At 40.2% G+C, this 22,678-nt stretch overlaps 1 protein-coding gene across 1 annotated transcript in view; it reads right to left on the bottom strand.

The window, feature by feature from the left end:
* The window catches only part of LOC130276564 (cadherin-8), a 415,905-nt gene that overhangs the window by 165,137 nt on the left and 228,090 nt on the right, over positions 1–22,678 (bottom strand). The window contains exon 5 of the mRNA XM_056526106.1: positions 13,895–14,062. Coding sequence (XP_056382081.1) covers positions 13,895–14,062 — 168 coding nt within the window. The remainder of the gene's footprint in view (positions 1–13,894; positions 14,063–22,678) is intronic.

Here is a 22,678-nt window from a genome sequence, read left to right as displayed (position 1 = left end):
TATCTAATGTGGGGGAACCTACTGCCTATCTAATGTAGGGAACCTTCTGCCTACCTAATGTGGTGAACCCCCATAAGTAGCACCCCCATCATCCATCAGCTCATGCTATTACCACACGGGGTAGGGGGAATAGGGGCTGCTGGATGATGGGGGTGTTGCTGGGGGATGATGAGGGGTGCATGATGGGGGCATTATATGTGAGGGGCGCTTGATGGGGGCATTATATGTAAGGGATGCATGCAGCCCAGCCTCACCCAGCTGCTGCCTCCAGTGGCCCCCGGATAATTTGAGTGTGATACCCCTGCTTTACATCCCCATATGAGGTAATTTTGAGAGAAATTGGGTTACAAATTATGGGAGACATTTTCTCCTTTTACCCCTTTTAAAAATAAAAAAATATGGGTCTACAAGAACATGTCAGTGTAAAAAATGAAGATTTTTGCCTCCACTTTGCTGCTATTTTTGTGAAACACCTAAAAGGTTAACAAACTTTCTGAATGTCATTTTGAATACGTTGAGGGTTGCAGTTTTCATAATGGGGTCCATTATGGGGTGATTCTAACATAAATACCCTCAAATTCACTTCAAACCTGAACTGGCCCTTAAAAAAATTCAGATTTTGAAATTTACTTGAAAAATTGGAAAATTGCTGCTGAACTTTGAAGCCCTCTGATGTGTTCAAAAAGTAAAAACATTTATGATGTCAACATAAAGTAGACATATTGTATATGTGAATCAATATATAATATATAATTTATATACAATATATAATTTATTTGGTATGTCTATTTTCCATACAAGCAGAGAGCTTCAAAGTTATAAAAATGCAAAATTTTACATTTTTTCATGAAATTTTGGAATTTTTCACCAAGAAAGGATGCAATTATGGACAGAAAATTACCACTACCATAAAGTAGAATATGTCACAAAAAAACTATCTCGGAATCAAATTCATAAGTACAAGCATCCCAGAGTTATTAATGCTTAAAGTGACAGTGGTCAGATGTGCAAAAAAATGCTCTAGTCCTTAGGGTCAAAATGGGCTTGGTCCCCAAGGGGTTAAACATTCAGCAGGTTTACATTCAGCATCTGGTCAATCCAGACTGGGATGCCAGTGCAGTTCGCTTGATACAGGTAACAATTGTTTCAGGCGCTCGTGTGCTTCAACAGACTCTCCCTCACTTCGGTCCTCGCACTTGTTAAATGCATATTAACCAGGTGATGTCAGGAACAGTAGGAGTTAATCAAGACAACGTTTTAAAAACAAGTTTAGAAAAACAACATTTAAAAAACTACAGCTTACAAACAATTCCCAGATCACTTCTGTCATTCAGCCAAGCACGATCTTGCTTGTTTGTTTTCAAGATCCACCGGGCTTCATATTCTCGTAGAGCTCTCACTATGTCATTACCTTTCTGCTATGTTAACTGTTTGATTTCCATTAAACTGAGGACCTTGGTATCACCATTATGTTCCTGGGTTACATGTTCTATCAGTCGGGGTGAACCCTTTCCAGATTTAATGGACCAAATATGTTCCATAAACCGGGTATTTAATGCATGTATTGTGCTGCTAATATAAAACTTTCCACAAATGCATACAATAGCATAAACTACATGGCTAGTTTTACAGCAATTCAATTCTGTAACATCTTTTGTCTGACCTCCGACTTTAACCCGGCATAAATTGTGGGCACCACTTACATCTACCACATTGAAAATTACCTTTTGCTGACATTTTACTCAACCAACTCTCTGTGCTTGCTTCTTTAAATATATTGCTTACAAGCTTGTCTTTCAGGTTTTTGTCCTCCTAAAAGTTACCAAGGGTCTCCGAAGTCACATAGGAACTATTAGTGGGTTTCTTTCAATTATGCTACATTTTGATACAAAAGCTTTTTTAATATATTTTGACATGGGGCTGTACTTGAAAGAGAAACAAAAACGCTCTTCCGCTTTTTTATTTCCTTCTTGTCATTTTTTTTCTTCTTTTTTAGGAGCTCCTCTGCTAAGGCTAATGAAGTTGAGGCAGCTTGTTGAAATGTACGAGGCAACACACAGCTATCTGCCCCTCTCTGTAATACAATGCTGTAGAAAGTGATTGGGAGTTTAATGGCTGCAGTAAAAATTATTTTCAGTGAAAAAAGCTATGCTCTCCCTGCACGAGAACACTGATGGGACTAGGATGTGAAACGCTGCTGGAATTAGCTTTTCTGTGTAACACACACACAGCAATGTCCATCCTATCTCTATGCAGAGTAATGAATTATATGACGAGCCACAAAATGTCTGCCGAATATATATAGGGATGTGACATCACAGGGGTGACTGGCTGCTGATAGGCTGCATCCTGCATGTGATTCAGGGTCATCCCACATACTTCCCTTCCCTCCTTGCCTTCCCTGCGTTTCCTGTCCCATGTACTGACATGTGGATCAGCCATTTTAGATGCCCTGGACGCTGGAGTGCAGCAAATGGAGATTAATGAAGCGATTGACGTGATAGAATCGCGGCAATATTCGCATTCATTGTGAATCAAATATTTCATGAAATTCATAATGAATTTGGGTTTGTCAGCATCAATTTGCTAATCTCTACCTATGATCCTCCTACCATGATATGTTGTTCAAGATATAATTTATGTCCTAACAGGAAGCACAGTGTTATAGTAACTACAATAAGTAGCTGTAAAGTTTTAAAATTCTCACACATCTTCATCTAGTAGAAATACACAGGAAACTGTATGTATGTTATGCAAAACTCTGTTTCACTGATATATCACCTAAGATCTCCTGTACTGTGCCTCCTCTTTGACCTGTTCATGTTGGATCGGTCACTTCTTCAAAGTGTGCCCGACCCGGCCGGTGATTGGTTGAGCAGGCCATCACTTCTGTTCCACCCCATTGTGTCTCTGAGGGTGGGGGCCAGAGCTCACCAGCAAGAAGTCACAGACTCAACATGAGCACATGAGAGACAGAGCCTCGTACTGAAGACCTAAGAGGGGTGCCAGTGGTCAGAAACCCCATGATTATACACCTATACCCTATCCTTTGGATAGAGAATATGTTTTGAATAAGTGGAGTACCCCTTTTACTTTAAGACTTAGTATTTTTCACAGAGCTGTAAACAAGGGGGTGGGCATGTTTTCTGTCTATGGGGCCCAATCCCTTTTGTGTATGTCCTTGGTCATGTAGTTGAACATTGTAGGTGTAAAATATGCTTTGGGTCCACAGATTATTAATTATGTCCCAACATTTTCTAGGAGAGAAGGTAAAATATATTTAAAAATGTTAGTTGCTGGGACATAACTAACACCATACTTCTAAACTATATTTATTGTACTCTAACCGGTTGTCAGTGTTGTCACAGATACTAAAGGTGAATGTATGCATTTGTATTTTTCTCCATGGAATACCACAGACTGTTATGTATTTTCTCTGTGTCCTGTTGTTTTTAGAATTACTGTAGGGCACTGATTCCAATGCAAAACGCAAGAAGAAATATGTCTGTGCAATGGATTTATGTTGCAAGGGTAGAATATATGTTCTTCTTTCTAAAATCAATCCTTGTTATTTTCTTTGTGAACTGCATTTGAGCACAACATATTGAAGACAATCTATGCTGGAAACAAAACTATTTAACCTGACCCAACAAGACATAGATTGGAACCCTGGTGAGAAGAAAAGCATGACATAAAATTAAAAGAAAAGAATTTCAGCTACAGGCCAAAAACATTCAAGGGTTTCCTAACTGCAGAAGACAACCTTTGTAATAAATGTCTTTAGTGATGTATTTACCATAAATATATACAAAAAGGCCAATGTCACATATTGGTACACTTTATCAATGCACGCAGTGTATCTGTCACAATATGTTCCAGGCTTACTCTTTAACTGGTGCTGATCCTGTCAGTGTGCTTTGAGGCTGTTTTTTTAATATTTTTATGGCTTCTAATTCCTTTGTTTATGTTGCTCACTCTGCATGCAGTTCACTAAGGAGGAGGGGGAATTCCCTTGCTTTCCCTCACATCTCATGTGGGAACTTTTTTTCCTCATTTCTCAGAGCTGATAACTGACTGATCTGTGCAGTGAGGCTCTGTAACACACCCCCTTGCTCACAGAACAGGCTGAATGACAAGTCAGGAGCATGCACAGAGCCCTGTGTGTCCAATCCACACTTTCTATATTTTGACAATATATTTTGACAATAGCTCAGGGGTCAAGTCCTGGGGAAAAGGTGCAGGAACTCACCCAAGATTTCCACTCAAGTGCTGATCCAGCAGAACTCACACTAATGGGAATGGTGTTCCTGCTGTTGAAAAAGTCCAGGAACTCAGTTCCCATGCGTTCCTGCAGGACTTGAGCCCTGCAAAAGCTGCAGGGAAAAGACAATGTTCTGGGCAGTGGGAAAACCATAATGAAAAGGATAGATAATTTGTCACCCAAAAATATACACATTTTTAACCAATCTATATTCTAAATATAAATATAATGTACTGTATATAAATATAATCTACTTTATATAACATTTTTTTTTGCAGATGACAAGTGCCCATTTAAAGGAAATGTATCACCTAGATATAATGTATCACCTAAATATGCATTACACTATACATGTGGATGAACGTCCCTCCCTTTACATCTGTGCCAAGGCTCTCCCACCATAAGGGGAGTAACCTTATATGTGGGGGTTAAAATTTGAATTCACCTTTTTATATACACCTCTATTCTACACCCTTGTACTTAAAAGTAAGTAATGTTCATGTTATGATTATGAACTTAAGAGGGTTACACATTAAATTGGTCAACTTTGGTTATGAAATGTTTTGCTACTTTTTTGTTTACCTATGTTCAACTCGACTTTGGCAGTTGCTAACTGAAATGCCACCACATACTACTGACCACTACTGTACAGTGGTACATTTTTTTTAGTTCAACTAAGGCTACTTTCACACTGCCGCTAGACTCCCCCACAAATGACCATTAACTCCTTAAGGACTCAGGGTTTTTCCGTTTTTGCACTTTCATTTTTTCCTCCTTACCTTTTAAAAATCATAACCCTTTCAATTTTCCACCTAAAAATCCATATTATGGCTTATTTTTTGCGTCGCCAATTCTACTTTGCAGTGACATTAGTCATTTTACCCAAAAATGCACGGTGAAACGGAAAAAAAAATATTGTGCGACAAAATCGAAGAAAAAACGCCATTTTGTAACTTTTGGGGGCTTCTGTTTCTACGCAGTGCATATTTCGGTAAAAATTACACCTTATCATTATTCTGTAGGTCCATGCGGTTAAAATGATACCCTACTTATATAGGTTTGATTTTGTCGCACTTCTGGAAAAAATCATAACTACATGCAGGAAAATGTATACGTTTAAAAATGTCATATTCTGACCCCTATAACTTTTTAATTTTTCCACATACAGGGCGGTATGAGGACTAATTTTTTGCACCGTGATCTGAAGTTTTTATCGGTATGATTTTTGTTTTGATCGGACTTTTTGATCACTTTTTATTCATTTTTTAATGGTATAAAAAGTGACCAAAAATGCACTCTTTTGGACTTTGGAATTTTTTTGCGCATACGCCATTGACTGTGCGGTTTAATTAATTATATATTTTTATAGTTCGGACATTTACGCACGCGGTAATACCACATATGTTTATTTTATTTATTTTTTACACTGTTTTATTTTTTTTTTTATGGGAAAAGGGGGGTGATTCAAACTTTTATTAGGGAAGGGGTTAAATGACCTTTATTAACACTTTTTTAAAACTTTTTTTTGCAGTGTTATAGGTCCCATAGGGACCTATAACACTGCACACACTGATCTTTTACACAGATCACAGGCGTGTATTAACACGCCTGTGATCAGTGTTATCGGCGCTTGACTGCTCCTGCCTGGATCTCAGGCACGGAGCAGTCATTCGCCAATCGGACACCGAGGAGGCAGGTAAGGGCCCTCCCGGTGTCCTGCAAGCTGTTCGGGATGCCACGATTTAACCGCGGCGGTCCCGAACAGCCCGACTGAGCAGCCGGGTCACTTTCACTATCACTTTAGAAGCGGCGGTCAGCTTTAACCGGCGCTTCTAAAGGGTTAATACCGCACATCGCCACGATCGGCGATGTGTGGTATTAGCCGCGGGTTCCGGCCGTTGATGAGCGCCGGGACTGACGCGATATGATGCGGGATCGCGGCGCGATCCCGCTTCATATCGCGGGAGCCGGCGCAGGACGTAAATATACGTCCTGCGTCGTTAAGGGGTTAAAGGAGTACTTCGCTGGAAAACAATTATTTATTTTAAATCAACTGATGCCACAAAGTTAAACAGATTTGTAAATTAATTCAACTAAAAAATCTTAATCCTTCCATTACTTATAAGCTGTAATATACTCCACAGTTAGTTCTTTTCTTTTTGAATTTCCTTTCTGACTGACCACAGTGCTGACACCCCTGTCCATTTTAGGAGCTGTCCAGAGTAGGAGCACATCCCCATAGCAAACCTATCCAGCTCTAGACAGTTCCTGACATGGACAGAGGTATCAGCAGAGAGCACTGTGGTCAGACAGAAAAGAAAAAAAAAAAAAAGGAAAGAACTTCCTCTGGAACATACAGCAGCTGATAAGTACTGGAAGGATTACAATTTTAACAGAAGTAATTTACAAATCTGTTTAACTTTTTGGCACCAGTTGATTTATTTATTTATTTTTCCCCCTCTCTCTTCTTTTTAATTTTATTGCCTTCAACTCCTTGGGGACGAAGGGCGTATGCATACGCCCTCGCGTCCCATCACTTAAGGACGGAGGGCGTATCCATACGCCCTCGGCATTTCCGATCACTGCCGCTCGCCGGGCGGTGATTGGACCGGGATGCCTGCTGATATCTATCAGCAGGCATCCCGTGGCAATGCCTAGGGGGGTCCTGAGAGCCCCCCATATCGGCGATCGCAGCAAATTGCAGGTCAATTCAGACCTGCGATTTGCCGCGATCCGGGCAAATCGGGTCACTGGTGACCCGATCTCCCGGAAAATAAGACTGATTGGAGCTGTCAGAGACAGCTCCGACCAGCCTAAAGCATAGGAGCGAGGTGGAAATGTTGCCACCCCCTCCTAATCCCTGCCATTGGTCGGTCAGGCTGACCACCAATGGCAGGAGGGGGGCGGGGGCTTAGAGTTCATTTTCCCCCGCTCTGCGCACCGATCGAAGTCGGTGCAGAGTGGGGGGAACACGGGCGGCGAGGGGGGGGGGGGGAGATGGCCCGGCTTACCCGAACCTGCGGCGGCATCCCAGAGCAGCGACGGCAGGAGGAAGAGCGGCTGCCGGAAAGTGCGGCTGAGAAGGCTGCAGTGAAGATCGCGATGAATGATCTTAACTGTGGCCTTCTAAAAGCTGCAAAACTACAACTCCCAGCATGCCCAGACAGCCAAAGGCTGTCTGGGCATGCTGGGAGTTGTAGTTTTGAAACATGTGGAGGGTCACAGTTTGGAGACCACTGTGTAGTGGTCTCTAAACTGTGGTCCTCCAGATGTTGGAAAACTACAACTCCCAGCATGCACTGACTGTCTGGGCATGCTGGGAGTTGTAGTTTTGCAACATCTGTAGTGGCACAGTTTGGATACCACTATATGGTGGTCTCCAAATTGTAGCCCTCCAGATGTTGCAAAACTACAACTCCCAGCATGCCCAGACAGTCAGGGATGCTGGGCGTGTAGTTGTGCAATATCTGGCCCTTCAGATGTTGCAGAACTACAACTCCCAGCATGCCTGGACAGTCTGGGCATGCTTGGAGTTGTAGTTCTGCAACATCTGAAGGGCCAGATATTGCAGAACTACACGCCCAGCATCCCTGACTGTACAGGCATGCTGGGAATTGTAGTTTTGCAACAGCTGTAGGCACACTGGTTGGGAAACACTGAGCCTGAGTCTGTTTCCTAACTCAGTGATTCCAACCCGTGTGCCTCCAGCTGTTGCAAAACTACAACTCCCAGAGTGCACTGACAGACCGTACATGCTGGGAGTTGTAGTCTTGCAACAGCTGGAGGCACATGGGTTGGAATTACTGAGCTAGAGTCTGTTTTCGAACTCAGTGGTTCCCCATCAATGTGCCTACAGCTGTTGCTAGACTTCAACTCCCAGCAAGTACGGTCTGTCAGTGCATTCTGGGAGTTGTCATTTTGCCACAGCTGAAGGTAACAAGGGTACATTCACACGGGCGGGTTTACAGTGGGTTTCCTTCAAGGAAACTTACTGTGAACCCCTGCCTTTGTGAATGTACCCTAAAAACACTACACTACACTAACAAATAATAAAAAGTAAAACACTACACATACACCCCCTTACACGTCGCCCACCCCCACCCCCCCAATAAAAATGAAAAACGTCTCATACGGCAGTGTTTCCTAAACGGTGCCTCCAGCTGTGGCAGAACCACAACTCCCAGTGTTGCCGGACAGCCATAGACTGTCCTGGCAGGCTGGAAGTCTTGCAACAGCTGGAGGCACCCTTTGGGAGACACTGCTGTAGGGTTTTGGTGGAGACAAGCCCCATCCTTGTAACCGGGTCCACCCCTACTGCAAATTCCTAATTTAGGCCTCAAATGCGCATGGCGCTCTCACTTCAGAGCCCTGTCGTATTTCAAGGAAACAGTTTAGGGCCACATATGGGGTATCTCCGTACTCGGGAGAAATTGCGTTACAAATTTTGGGGGGATTTTTCTCCCATTACCCTTTGTAGAAATGGTAAATTTGGGGAAAAAACCTGCACTTTAGTGAAAAATTTTCATTTACACATCCGAATTTAACGAAAAGTCGTCAAACACCTGTGGTGTGTTAAGGCTCACCGGACCCCTTGTTACGTGCCTTGAGGGGTGAAGTCTCCAAAATAGTATGCCATGTGTTTTATTTTTTTTTGCTGTTCTGGCACCACAGGGGCTTCCTAAATGTGACATGCTCCCAAAACCCATGTCAGCAAAACTCACTCTCCAAAATCCCATTGTCGCTCCTTCCCTTCTGAGCCCTCTACTGCACCCGCCGAACACTTGACATACACCTATGAGGCATTTCCATACTCAAGAGAAATTGGGTTACACATTTTGGGGGGCTTTTTCTCCTTTTACCCCTTGTAAAATTTCAAAAACTGGGTCTACAAGAACATGCGAGTGTAAAAAATGAAGATTTTGAATTTTCTCCTTCACTTTGCTGCTATACTTGTGAAACACCTAAAGGGTTAACAAACTTACTGAATGTCATTTTGAATACTTTGAGGGTGCAGTTTTTATAATGGGGTCATTTATGGGGTATTTCTAATATGAAGGCCCTTCAAATCCACTTCAAAACTGAACTGGCCCCTAAAAAATTCTGATTTTGAAAATGTTGTGAAAAATTGGAAAATTGCTTCTGAACTTTTAAGCCCTCTGATGTTTTCCAAAAGTAAAAACATGTCAACTTTATGATGCAAACATAAAGTAGACATATTGTATATGTGAATCAAAATATTATTTATTTAGAATGTTTATTTTCCTTACAAGCAGAGAGCTTCAAAGTTAGAAAAATGCTAAATTTTCAATTTTTTCATCAAATTTTGGAATTTTTCACCAAGAAATGATGCAAGTATCTACAAAAAATTATCACTAACATAAAGTAGAATATGTCACCAAAAAAAAAATCTCGGAATCAGAATGAAAAGTAAAAGCATCCCAGAGTTATTAATGCTTAAAATGACAGTGGTCAGAATTGCAAAAAATGCTCCCGTCCTTAGGGTTATAATGGGCTCCGTCCCCAAGGAGTTAATGGCCGTTAGTTTGACAGAGCTCAACAGGAGGTATAACGGGCACAGAGGTTCCCATTCTCTTGAATGGGATTCTCTGATGTCCGTTATTGCAGCCATTATTCTGCAGGATGATAGCAGGCGAAAAAGACGGTGCAAGCACAAATTTTTCTCCCTCTATCTTCTATGAGCCGTCACACTGCCGGGCACTAACGACAGTGTGAAAGGAGCCTAAGAGTAATGTATTCAGCAGAGAATATCCTAAGCTGAGCTGAAACATAGTCAATTCACCTGGAACTGATCAGTTGAAAACTATTTTTGATATTCAGTGATTTTTGTCATTTAATATAAAAACAGCCTCTTTGAATCACATGGCAAAGGGTCTGAACACTTCAGATATGGAAATGCTTTCCATCTAGAAAATGTTAATATTTGTTGTACAAAGGACTGTTTGCACAGACCCTGCAGCATTTATCTTACCCCAAAGTAATATTTAAAATCCATGCATCCTTTGTCTTTCAAGATATTGCATATTTATAATGGAACTGAAGAGAAAATATCAAAGTAATACTACAGCCAAGAAATTCTGGTTTTGCTTGTCTTTAAGATTGGATAGCTAGGTTGTGTGCTTTTCAGAACTAAGTGTGTTTTAATGTAAGTATTATGAGTATGCAATTCTATCAAATGTGATGAAAAGAAGAGAAATAAAATGTGAGATTCTGCTGCCTAAAATTTAGCATTTTTTTCAGGTTGAAGTCACAGATAATTTTCTGTATAGCAAACCTCCAGCTCGGTCTCATGAAAACCTGCCTTCTGGCGTATACCCAAATGTAATAGTAAAAATACTAGACTAGCAGTATTAAATTACTGGATGCTCCATTTTCCTATATATTTTATAAAATTCACTTTGAATGATAAAATTCTTGTGTTTGAATTTAAGATCTAGATAGACTACTATGTTGAGTGTTGTATACTTAAGTCACATATAGACTACCGTGTTATATGGTGTATACTATAGTCACATACACTACACTTACAATAATGCTAATACTATAAGGTCCCCTGTCTCAAGTTATTAGACTTCTTAAAGCACAACTTTCACCTAAAATAGGCTTGTAAAGTTGCACACACAGTGTACTAGGTTTTCACAAGCCATATACATATCTGTATAAATAAATAAAGCTACTGTATACTCACTGAAAACTCCTTTGTAAGGCTTGGTATATGTCCGGCATCCAGCATAGGTGAACTAAGCCTAGATCTGGACACAACTGATGCCACAACAGATGACAAATTGTCATCAGTTGTATGGCATCTGGCGTCCAATGTTTCTGGACAGCTGACCGGGAAACACAGCAAGCTGCGTTCCCCTGTCCGGTGCCCTCCAGCGTGTCCAACAATCTTGCGTCAAAATTGAGACGCTGGATGGTTGTGAACTGTCCCATTCAAATGAATGGGATCACTTATTGCATCAGTTTCCCTCCAGTGCATGCCTGATATATGTGAACCCAGCCTAACTCCTCCGGGAGTTAGGTAAACAGAGGCAGGGCCCAGGTTCACTCCAGGGCCACACCACCTTCTTCTACTTACGTTGCATAGTTAATTGACACACAGGACTTAGCTGCCAGCAGCGACCCAGTGTAGTTCTGCTACCCTCATGTCATCTGTCATTCAACTGTGCAACATAGCTAGAAAGAGACCCTGGGCCCCAGAGCAGAGTGGACCCTGTGCCCCATCCTTCCGACTGTTGGTCCAACTCCGGGAGAAATTACAAGAGTTTTCTGTGAGTACACAGAAGCCTGATTTATCTATGCAGGTATGCATAGAATAGGTTTGTGAAGACCTAGTGCACAATGTGTGCAGCTTCACAAGCCTATTCTAGATGACAATTGCACTTTAACCCCTTAACGACGCAGGACGTATATTTACGTCCTGCGCCGGCTCCCGCGATATGAAGCGGGATCGCGCCGCGATCCCGCATCATATCGCGTCGGTCCCGGCGCTAATCAATGGCCGGGACCCGCGGCTAATACCACACATCGCCGATCGCGGCGATGTGCGGTATTAACCCTTTAGAAGCGGCGGTCAAAGCTGACTGCCGCTTCTAAAGTGAAAGTGAAAGTGACCCGGCTGCTCAGTCGGGCTGTTCGGGACCGCCGCGGTGAAATCGCGGCGTCCCGAACAGCTGATCGGACACCGGGAGGGCTCTTACCTGCCTCCCCGGTGTCCGATCGACGAATGACTGCTCCGTGCCTGAGATCCAGGCAGGAGCAGTCAAGCGCCGATAATGCTGATCACAGGCGTGTTAATGCACGCCAGTGATCAGCATTAGAGATCAGTGTGTGCAGTGTTATAGGTCCCTATGGGACCTATAACACTGCAAAAAATTTTTTAAAAAAAAGTGTTAATAAAGGTCATTTAACCCCTTCCCTAATAAAAGTTTGAATCACCCCCCTTTTCCCATAAAAAAAATAAAACAGTGTAAAAAAAATAAAAAATAAACATATGTGGTATCGCCGCGTGCGTAAATGTCCGAACTATAAAAATATATCATTAATTAAGCCGTACGGTCAATGGCGTACGCGCAAAAAAATTCCAAAGTCCAAAAAAGCGTATTTTGGTCACTTTTTATATCATTAAAAAATGAATAAAAAGTGATCAAAAAGTCCGATCAAAACAAAAATCATACCGATAAAAACTTCAGATCACGGCGCAAAAAATGAGTCCTCATACTGCCCAGTACGTGGAAAAATAAAAAAGTTATAGGGGTCAGAAGATGACATTTTTAAACGTATAAATTTTCCTGCATGTAGTTATGATTTTTTCCAGAAGTGCGACAAAATCAAACCTATATAAGTAGGGTATCATTTTAACCGTATGGACCTACAGAATAATGATAAGGTGTAATTTTTACCGAAATATGCACTGCGTAGAAACGAAAGCCCCCAAAAGTTACAAAATGGCGTTTTTTTTTTCGATTTTGTCGCACAATGATTTTTTTTTCCGTTTCGCCGTGCATTTTTGGGTAAAATGACTAATGTCACTGCAAAGTAGAATTGGCGACGCAAAAAATAAGCCATAATATGGATTTTTAGGTGGAAAATTTAAAGGGTTATGATTTTTAAAAGGTAAGGAGGAAAAAACGAAAGTGCAAAAACGGAAAAACCCTGAGTCCTTAAGGGGTTAAAGGGTTTGTCTAGTTAAGAAAACCCAGTCCATGTACAATTTTGTGGAATACTTAAGCAAAATAGTAAAGTCACCTCTTCAGAACTATTATTTTTAAGTCACAGTAAAAAGGACTATACACATAAATGGATTACACAACCATTTCATTAATCTTCATAAGAATAATGCTTAATCTCTGCTGTGGTATCACTGTAGGGAAATTGAACAATCCATTCCCTAGTAGGTTACATTTGATCTCTAGAGGTCCACGTAGCAGAACATCCTGTGGTCAGTTTATAATTTGGAGGACCCTTTGCCAAAAAACGTTATACAAGGGAAACAGACATTGAGGCTTTGTTTACACATGAGGTTTTTAATTTTAATTATTGAATATAAAGGCAAGAATGGATTTAAAACTCCTCAGTCTTCCCTTCATAACAGTGGTCTCAAATTGTGGCCCTCCAAATTTGGCAAAAATTTAACTCTCAGCATGTCCAGCCGTTGGCTGCATCCTCCATTTATAATCTTTTAAGTAGGGATGAGCAGCAGGCCATATTTGAATTTGTGATACTTTGCAAATATATTGACGATTTTTTGTCCAATGTTTGCGAAAGTAGCATATCCGCTATGTTCGTTCTTTTTTTTTTCATTCATACAAATTTTTCATGTGAAAAAAAAAACAAATATTCGTCATTACGAATATAAAGCACTATATTCTAAATCGTGGAGTGCCGATATTCGCGAAAAAAATTAACATTACAAATATTCGTGCTCAACACTATTTATAAGTATCCTCCATGTATAATTTGTTCCAGGTTTTGTATTAGATAATTCCAATTAAAAAACCTGAACGTGTGAGCACACCCTGATACTAAATCACTAAAGCTTTCATTATCAAAACAGTTAAACATAAACCACCAATAAATGAACCAAAAGAGAATAATCTGCTTTACACTTACTCATTGCAAACTTTGGGGGGTTATCATTGACATCGGTCAGCGTAACTGTCACAGTCGTGGTTCCAGAAAGTCCACCCATGTGTCCACCCATATCCTTGGCTTGAATGACAACAAGATATTCTTCTCTGGCTTCTCTGTCCATGTTAGAAAGGGCCGTCTTAATCATTGCTAGATGAGGAAGAAAAGAAGACATCTCAGTAATAGTAATATCTTGGACCAAATTATCAAAACAGCCTAGCGGTAAATCTAGCCAGTTGTTCTATTAGATGATTTTGAGAAGTAAGACCCGTTTCCAGTTTAAAATAGAAAATATGCATTTCATACATTTCTATACTGTAGAGTTTCGTGGTACAGCCCTTAGTATAAAAAAGTAATATCTATCCATAGAGTAAATACTGCATCAGATATACCAAATATTTCTGGGATTCAAGTTATGCTCAATATGTAAATTCACTCCTTTCCTTTATGATATAGTTGATTCTTTTACCTTTATTTCTATAAAATGTATATGTTTTAGTCAAAACAAATATGCCCAGCTATAGATATTTTATATAACTGCAAACTTAGAATTTTGTTTCGATGGGGAAGATTTTACAAATCTAATCAATCATCATTTTTAAAAAGGCATCTAAAAATTTAAATTGGTTGCTTTGGGCAACTGGTCAACTTTTCCTCTACACAGCTTTTGATCAATCTCCCCCTATGAGTTGCAGGCTTTAAAAGAGGGGGTTAGATGAAAATGAACTTATCCCTTATTCACAGAATAGGAAAATTGTGTTTGATCGTGGGGGATCGCAGCAGGCAGACCTCCTTGAACGGATCTCCTAAATGAGACTTGGCTCTCTGAGAGGGACACGTGCTGCAGACGGCACAAGCTCCATTAATTCTCCCTTGGGGCACCGAAGAGACCCAATTGCTGTACTCGGACATCTCCAGTGCTCCCATAGAAATTAAGGGAGAGCTTGCAGCATGTGCTCTACTCGAGCCAAGTACAGTTCAAGAGATTGTGTAAGGTCCCAGCTTTAGGACCCCCACGATCAGACACTTATGCCCTTGTTTAAGCTATGTTTACATAATGTGTTTTGAGCATTAAATTAAGTTGTAAATAGCATAAAAAAAGACCAAAAGCAAAAAGTGGTTGAATAAACTTTGCGTACAAAAAACGGTTGAAAATAAAGCTCCAGAAACAGTGTGTGCACATAGTCTAAAGATGACAATGTAAAGAAGCTAATACTAAACCAGGAGGCAATGACTCAGCTGAGTAGGGATCGTGTTGGTCTTTGCCTTGTTGCTATGCCAAGTACCCTTCTTATTTACTCTTCTTCAAAGGTCACCTCTTTTTTTTTTTGTAATAATGTCGACTGTACTTGTACAATAGTATATCTATTCTATACCATTAATTAGGACTAACATTGACCTCTATAGTAAAAATAAAAACTATAGTAAAAGAATAGAATATTTACTTTTTAATGTAGAATACAATGCATTGTATACTTTGTTTGTGGTTCTGTATCTTGACTTCCCTGTACTGGCAAAAACAGTAGTTTTACATTTTCAACATGGAATTGGAGCTTCTTATTTTCAGAAACTGTGGAGGTCAGAGGACAAATCCACATAACTCACTATTATGAATTGTCTGACTGATCATAAAAGTGAAAATAGGAGAGGGACAATCCCTTTAGGGTCTATTCACACATAGAGTATTCTGCACAGATTTTATGTGCAGGATTTCAAGCTGTGTTCAGTCATTCAGTTTACATTGAAATCTTCAGCAGAAAATCATGCGCATCAAATCTGCGCAGAATACTGTACGTGTAAATAGACCTTTGAAGGGAATCTGTCAGATGCAATTCATGTTCCAAACAAAGGAGACACATGGTAAGTTTCATACATGTGTCTTTGCTTCTAAAATGTAGGAAAGTTATCTTATTTTCTGGTACAAGGATGTAATGAGGCATTCATAAAGCCCCTGAAGAGTTAGGTGCCTCGCTCCTACTGCTATACCTGTCCCTTAATGATTAACAGCCAGCTGGAAGTTGAGCCCTGTTTACAAAGCTCACACCTGTCCACAAATTGTATGCACAGCATAGGAACAAGATTTGGAAACAGGGCTCAGCACTGGAAGCTGGGCCCTGACTGTCAATCAAGCAGGAACATGAATGGGAGGGGATTGAGAAGGTATTCCAGGTCTCAGCACTTCAGGGGCTTTGGAACTCCTCATCAACTCTTTGCACCAGAGAATAAAATAATTTTCTATGTTATGGAAGCACAGACAAATAGATCAAAGGTAATATATGTCTCCCTACCATAAATACTATTTAACAGTGTAATCAATTTTGAGTGTGAGTTGCATCTGACAAATTTCCCTTTAACTAAAAACTCAGTGAGAGATATTTTGTATTTAAGCTATAAAATAGTGTTTGGTGGTGGACATGCCTTTTAAAAAAAAACACCTTGGTATACCCATCCCATTAGCTAAGGAGAATCTTACAATAAGACATTGTTTGGCATTCAATTTCTGCTGCTTGTCACTCTTTATAGATACATGGGCATTGTCCTTCGTGTCTTCCTTTAACATTTTCAGCATTTTAGATGGATAATTGAGAAGCTGAAATTCACACCTTGAAATATTAAAGTTATAATTGCATCTAAAAAAAACACTGATATGAGGTAAAATGAAGAAATCAGGAGAACATAACAATCCACGGTGTTGTTTTCTACATTTGTAGTGTGAAATGCTTTTCTCAGAATAACTTTAAAATGTATTTTTTTATGCATCTTTAGAAATGTTTTAGTAATACATTTTATAAATGATTTTAAATAAATGTAGGCTTAGATGTTGAGAAAATTGCTTCAGTCATTGCTTTTTTCCCTTCCTACCCACCACTGGTCAATTCATGTGTCCTTCGAATACACCCTATATCCAACCTTAAGGTAGGGTCACAGTATATTTTGTGCTGCGGATGCGCCAACAGCAGTCACAAGAGGGACTTGGGAGTGAGCTCCCAGCTGCGGCTGGGTAGCTCTGTGTGTCTGCTGTAGAAATACACTGCTACAAGGAAACAGAGCAACTCGGCTGCAGTCAGGACCTCACTCTACAGTTCCTCTTATGTCTAAGAGGACTATTGGCATAGTCGCAGCCTGAAATATGTTGTGGATGTGCCCTGTGTGACACTGCCCGAAAGAAGAAAATTGTATTATTCCAATTTGTTACTTTTACATAACAAACATCAATCTGATAAGAATAGTACGACAAAATATTACAGCTCAGGGAAATGCAATAAATATTTACTTGATAAAATCCTCTTGCCAAATTGCATACCAAAGGAAAGTCCTAGCACATGAGCAAGGACAGATGAAGAAAGCACCACTTGTCTAATCTAAGTGGCCATAGAATACTGGCGCTGGACTACAAAAAGGTGAGAAGGAACTTGTGTATGACTAAAATGACATATGTGTGATACAAGCTTCATTGTGATATTGTAATATGGATTTTCCTTTTCCAAAAGCCATGCCATAGAGGCAGAAAAAGAAGCTGTCATGGAGAGAAGAGACCCATCATGTTGTTCTGTGTTTTGTCTCTTTCTGGGTAAGATCTTCTCAAGTTTCCTATCAACACGGACCTTCACATCCGCAAATAAAAAAAGTTAAAGGGTACTCCGCTGCGCAACGCTTGGAACAAACTGTTCTCAATGCTGGTGCCGGCGACGGGAGCTTGTGACATCATAGCCACACCCCTCATGATGTCATGCCCTGCCCCCTCAATGCAAGTCTATGGGAGGGGGCGTGTCAGCTTTCATGCCACCTCCCATAGACTTGCATTGAGGGGTTGGGGTGTGACATCATGAGGGGGCAGGGCTATGACATCACGAGCTCCAGGCGCCTGCTCCTGCATTTGGAACAGTTTGTTCCAAACACTGAGCAGCGGAGTGCCCCTTTAAACATTTAGGAGCATCAATAACAACCAGGCTGTCCGGTTACCGTTATGACATAGTAACATAAACCCCTATCCAAAGAGGTCATTATTTTGTGCTTGATACAAACCCGCTCCGCTCTATTCATACCCCATCCTTTACTTCAGAGCTTTGGCTATTTTCCTCTTGGATGTAGCCATTATTTTTAATTAGTATAATGACAGTCCTTTATAATGTAAACATCTTGTTGCTGAATGCTTGTCCCATTTACATTTCAAAAGCCATGAATTGATTTCTTCTGAAAAGTGCAAGGTCACATATATCAGCTTTTGTCATGCTTCGCCATGTGCACATTGTTTTGTAACATTGAAGCTATTAAACTGTGTACAACTTGTAACTTTTTGCCCTCGTTTAGCAATCATAATGTGCTGTAGGAAAACATAATAAATTAAATAAAGAAAATACAGAAACAATCAGAGTGAATTAAATTCTAGCTTTTACATGTCAGATGCTTGTATAGAATAGGAAAGGGAAATCTGATTATAAAGGAAGAGCAGAGTTCAGTTTGGATTACATAATGCTCAGTTGTCCAGAATAAGATTGATGAATTTGTCCGTCAAAGCACAAAATGCAGAGACATCCACTACATGGCCCTATCCACTATTCTCTAAATATTGATCAACATTGAAAATTTGAGGATATCAACTTCTTCAGGGATACAGCCCCAGCAGTGTTATCATTTTTATTGCTATGGTCCTCCTTTTGACACATTATCTATCCCCCACCCCCCCTGTGGTACCTCTCAGCCCCCACAGGCCCATTAGAAGAGAAGAAAGGCATGCTATTTGGTTTCACAGTAACCAGAAATTCCTCAGAGTGGAGTTGTAAAGCTAATGACTTATGAAAGAAATATATTTCTTCCTCTTACATTACTAAATAGACTAAATAAACGTCTCAAATAATGTATAAGGGCCTGTTCACACTAGGACATTTCTATTGCATGGAGCTTCTTTGGTTTCCAATGGGATTTCTGTTGACCTGTTCACACCGTGAATTTTCATTCTTTATTCTTTCTGTGGAATTCTGCAGCAGAATTTCATTTTATTTTTCAATTTGTCTGTGATGGGACAATATATTTAAGTAAAACTAATCTTTTAATCCCTTAAAGGGTACTCTGGCGCTTAGACATCTTATCCCTGATCGTGGGGGTCCCGCCGCTGGGGACCCCCGTGATCTTGCATGCTGCACCCCGTTAAAACCAGTCCCCGGAGCGTGTTCACTCCGGGTCTGATTACTGTCGATCACGGTGCCGGAGCATTGTGACGTCACGGCTCCGCCCCCATGTGACATCACACTCTGCCCCCTCAATGCAAGCCTATGGGAGGGGGCGTGACAGCTCCGGGGACTGATTTCAACGGGGTGGGGTGTGCAAGATCACGGGGGTCCCCAGCAGCGGGACCCCCGTGATCAGGCATCTTATCCCCTATCCATTACTCCCGCACAGCGTTCGGAGTAATCAACTTCCGGACGCTGTGAGCGGAGCTCCGAACTGCAGGTCAGCGCACAACCCCTTTAACTTTGTCATCCACATTTGTTGACCCAATTTATCCATAAACACCCACTTTTACCTTTCTGCTAACGTGGTACGGATAGCACCACTACAGTTCAGGCTTCCTCAAAATGCATCTCGGTTTCTTAGGGATCATTTTTCCCAATATTGGGTTGCCTACGAAAATGATCCAGTTACTCTTCCCAATTCTTTTGATTTGTGAATACGTTATATTATAATTAGTATAAAAAAAATATTTAAAAAAGCTGCATTAAACGCTCCTGAATCTTTGAATTCCTGTTTAGCAATTTTAGGTTTATCTTAGGCTTATCTTAATACTTTCCACCGTTCTCTGGGCCCCTTCAATCAATGGAAGCAGAAAACCATTTTTACGGAAGCACTTTTTCAAAGTGGTTGCCTCCATTTGCTATTGGAAAAAAAAAAAAAAAACTTGGAAGTGAAATATTCCCTTTGGACAGATGAGGTGGATCAGACAGAATGTCTGATCCTCTTCATCTGTCCGAATGGAATATTTCACTTCCAAGATTGTAGGTGGCCGCTTGTAGGTGGTCCGCCTTCTTTAAGTGGGTATCCCTGCGAACAGCTACTTGGTCCATAAAGATTATTAAATCCCATAATTTCCATCTCCTATTGCCCAAAGGCTGTCATTCAAGATCAGGAGGAGGCAAGCAGCAACAGGGGATGAATAACACTATGTAAAACCATCTGACAGATTGCCTTTAAAGTTATTAATGGAAATATATGCATATGTTAATATCTGTCATTGCATGTGAACTTTAATATTGAAATAAAATAGAAAATTGGATTATTAATGACCTTTTGTTCCTAATCTGTGTACAGTTATATAGCACACTGATATCAAATACTTCATTGTACAGAGGGGAATTGATTTTTCATGATTTGCTCTCAGTGTTGCTCATGCACATTTATCAGCTGTTCATGATAAGCAATGGGTATTTATGGTTTAAGGTAAATCATATTTAACTATAAATTGATGAGTTCATTAAGTTTAATGTACAGACGGCATTTCCTTTCCTGTACTGAAAGCTATTAATATGGCACCGAGTCACATCATTATAAATGTGTTGATAAACATGGAACTTGCATTGCTCCTATCCTGACATAGCGCATTGCTCCCTCCTGAGATAATTTGCCACTTTGTATTGCAGAACAATTTTTCATATGACAACTCTGTTATGTACACAGGAACTATACATATATACATAGAACATAAGTCTGACTTATAGTATCTGGTTTGTAAATAACTTGACATTTTAAATTAAATAATATACCCTTTAGACCTTTAGAATGTGTATATATATATATATATATATATATAGAGAGAGAGAGAGAGAGAGAGAGAGAGAGAGAGAGAGAGAGAGAGAGAGAGAGAGAGAGAGAAAGAAAGGTGTTGAAGAGACAGTACTGGACTTCACAGCTGTGCAAGTAATCATCCAGGAATGCCAGCCCGGAGAAGTATGCAAACGTGTAGTAGATACAGCACCAAAAAGCCGGAGACTCAAATCTTGATGAAGTATGACTTTATTTGCTTCCGAAAGTGCAACGTTTTGGCAACAAACTGCCTTTTTCAAGCATAAAAAACAAAGTGGCAATGTGCATATATATATATATATATATATATATATATATATATATATATATGTGTGTATACCACAACATTCAGTGATTGGTTAATCAACAGGTGTCTCACATGTGACATTATAATCCTCTTCATCATCCATTGGCTAAAACTATCATTTGTACATATATGCATCTGATGAGCTCACTGGGACTTCACTTACATCCATCCATGTCTCTGATTGCAGCCTACACTTGCAGATGATTCAGTTTTCACATGTCTGTGTGATTGCTTGTTCACAAACATACAGCGGCTGCGTAGCTACTCAGTATGCAGGATGTAGTTCTGATCAGCTGATCACTCTAGGTCAGCTGATGAGCTAACGTCATTAAGGGTATCCAGGCGGTAGCCAATTGTCTCACAACCACTAATCTTTCCACAGTGCCTGTTGCCTTGTTCTGGCCCTATTGGAGGTCATCCTCAGACAGAATTATTTTCTGTTTGTGGATTACTTCTATGTCCAGAACAGGAGAACGGCCACGGGGTCAAATGTAGCCCCTACATACGCCAATGTGTATATGACAGAATTTGATGAGAAATATATCTATATCTAAATATATATGGTATTGTCTTGTACGGACTTGGTTCCGCTACATTGACGATGCATTTGTAATTAGGTTAGGCACGTTGACACAACTCCACTGGGTTCTAGATGAATTGAATGGGATTTATCCCGAGCTTCAATTTACTATGGTGGCATCTGAATCTTCAATTCAATTCTTGGACACAATGGTAACAGTAGTAGATGGTAGACTTTCAATAGACCTATTTACTAAGGAAACAGATAGGAATAGTGTCCTACAATATGATAGCTTCCATCTCTTCTTTCCCCTTCTTCCCCCTATTTCCCCCTCCCTGTTTTCTACTCTTTTTTTTATTTCCCCCTATTTTTAACTTTTCTTTTCTCAATTTTTTCTACTTTTTTCTTTTTCTTTTACCTGGTCCTAGTATGAGTAAAACTATATATAGGTTGCAATGTAAGGTTCTTGATTTTTACTCTGTTATATTTTTTTAAAAAACATTTTTTTCATTCTTTTAGGCCTAATTATTTTACCACTTTATCACTGCGTAGAATGGAGGATATCACTATAAATGAAGAATGTATCAAACAATGAATTTACTCAGGACTTCATGGAAAAATATGTAAAATATGAAATCATTGTCATTATGCACTCTGTTATATATGTATCCCCTTCTCAATATCACCTCCTTCAGTTCTTTAATATTTTTTCTGCATGCCCTGTTAGCCCTATTGATTATTGTATATTGGCGGTATGTATGCTGCATGTATATAGAAGTCCATTCAGATATGTAGTATGCGATTGAGATTGTGATGATCGTGTGCATGTGCTGATTTTCGCATTCGCATGCTCGGTTAGTCGGCGCATGCACATATTGAATTATAAGGACACGGGCATGCAGATGATGTTAGCTCATCAGCTGACCTAGGGTGATCAGCTGATCTGAACTACATCCTGCATACTGAGTAACTATGCAGCCACAGTATGTTTGTTTACAAGCCATCATACAACCTGAAGACATGTTAAAACTGAATCATCTGCAAGTGGAAGCTGCAATCAGAGACACGGATGGATGTAAGTGAAGTCCCAATGAGCTCATCAGATGCCTATATGTACAATTGATAGTTGACATTTTGATAT

This window comes from Hyla sarda, chromosome 6 (assembly GCF_029499605.1).
Source record: "Hyla sarda isolate aHylSar1 chromosome 6, aHylSar1.hap1, whole genome shotgun sequence".
Lineage (NCBI taxonomy): Eukaryota > Metazoa > Chordata > Amphibia > Anura > Hylidae > Hyla > Hyla sarda.
Note: the sequence above shows the minus strand (reverse complement) of the source record. Positions and strands in the feature narration are given on the sequence as shown.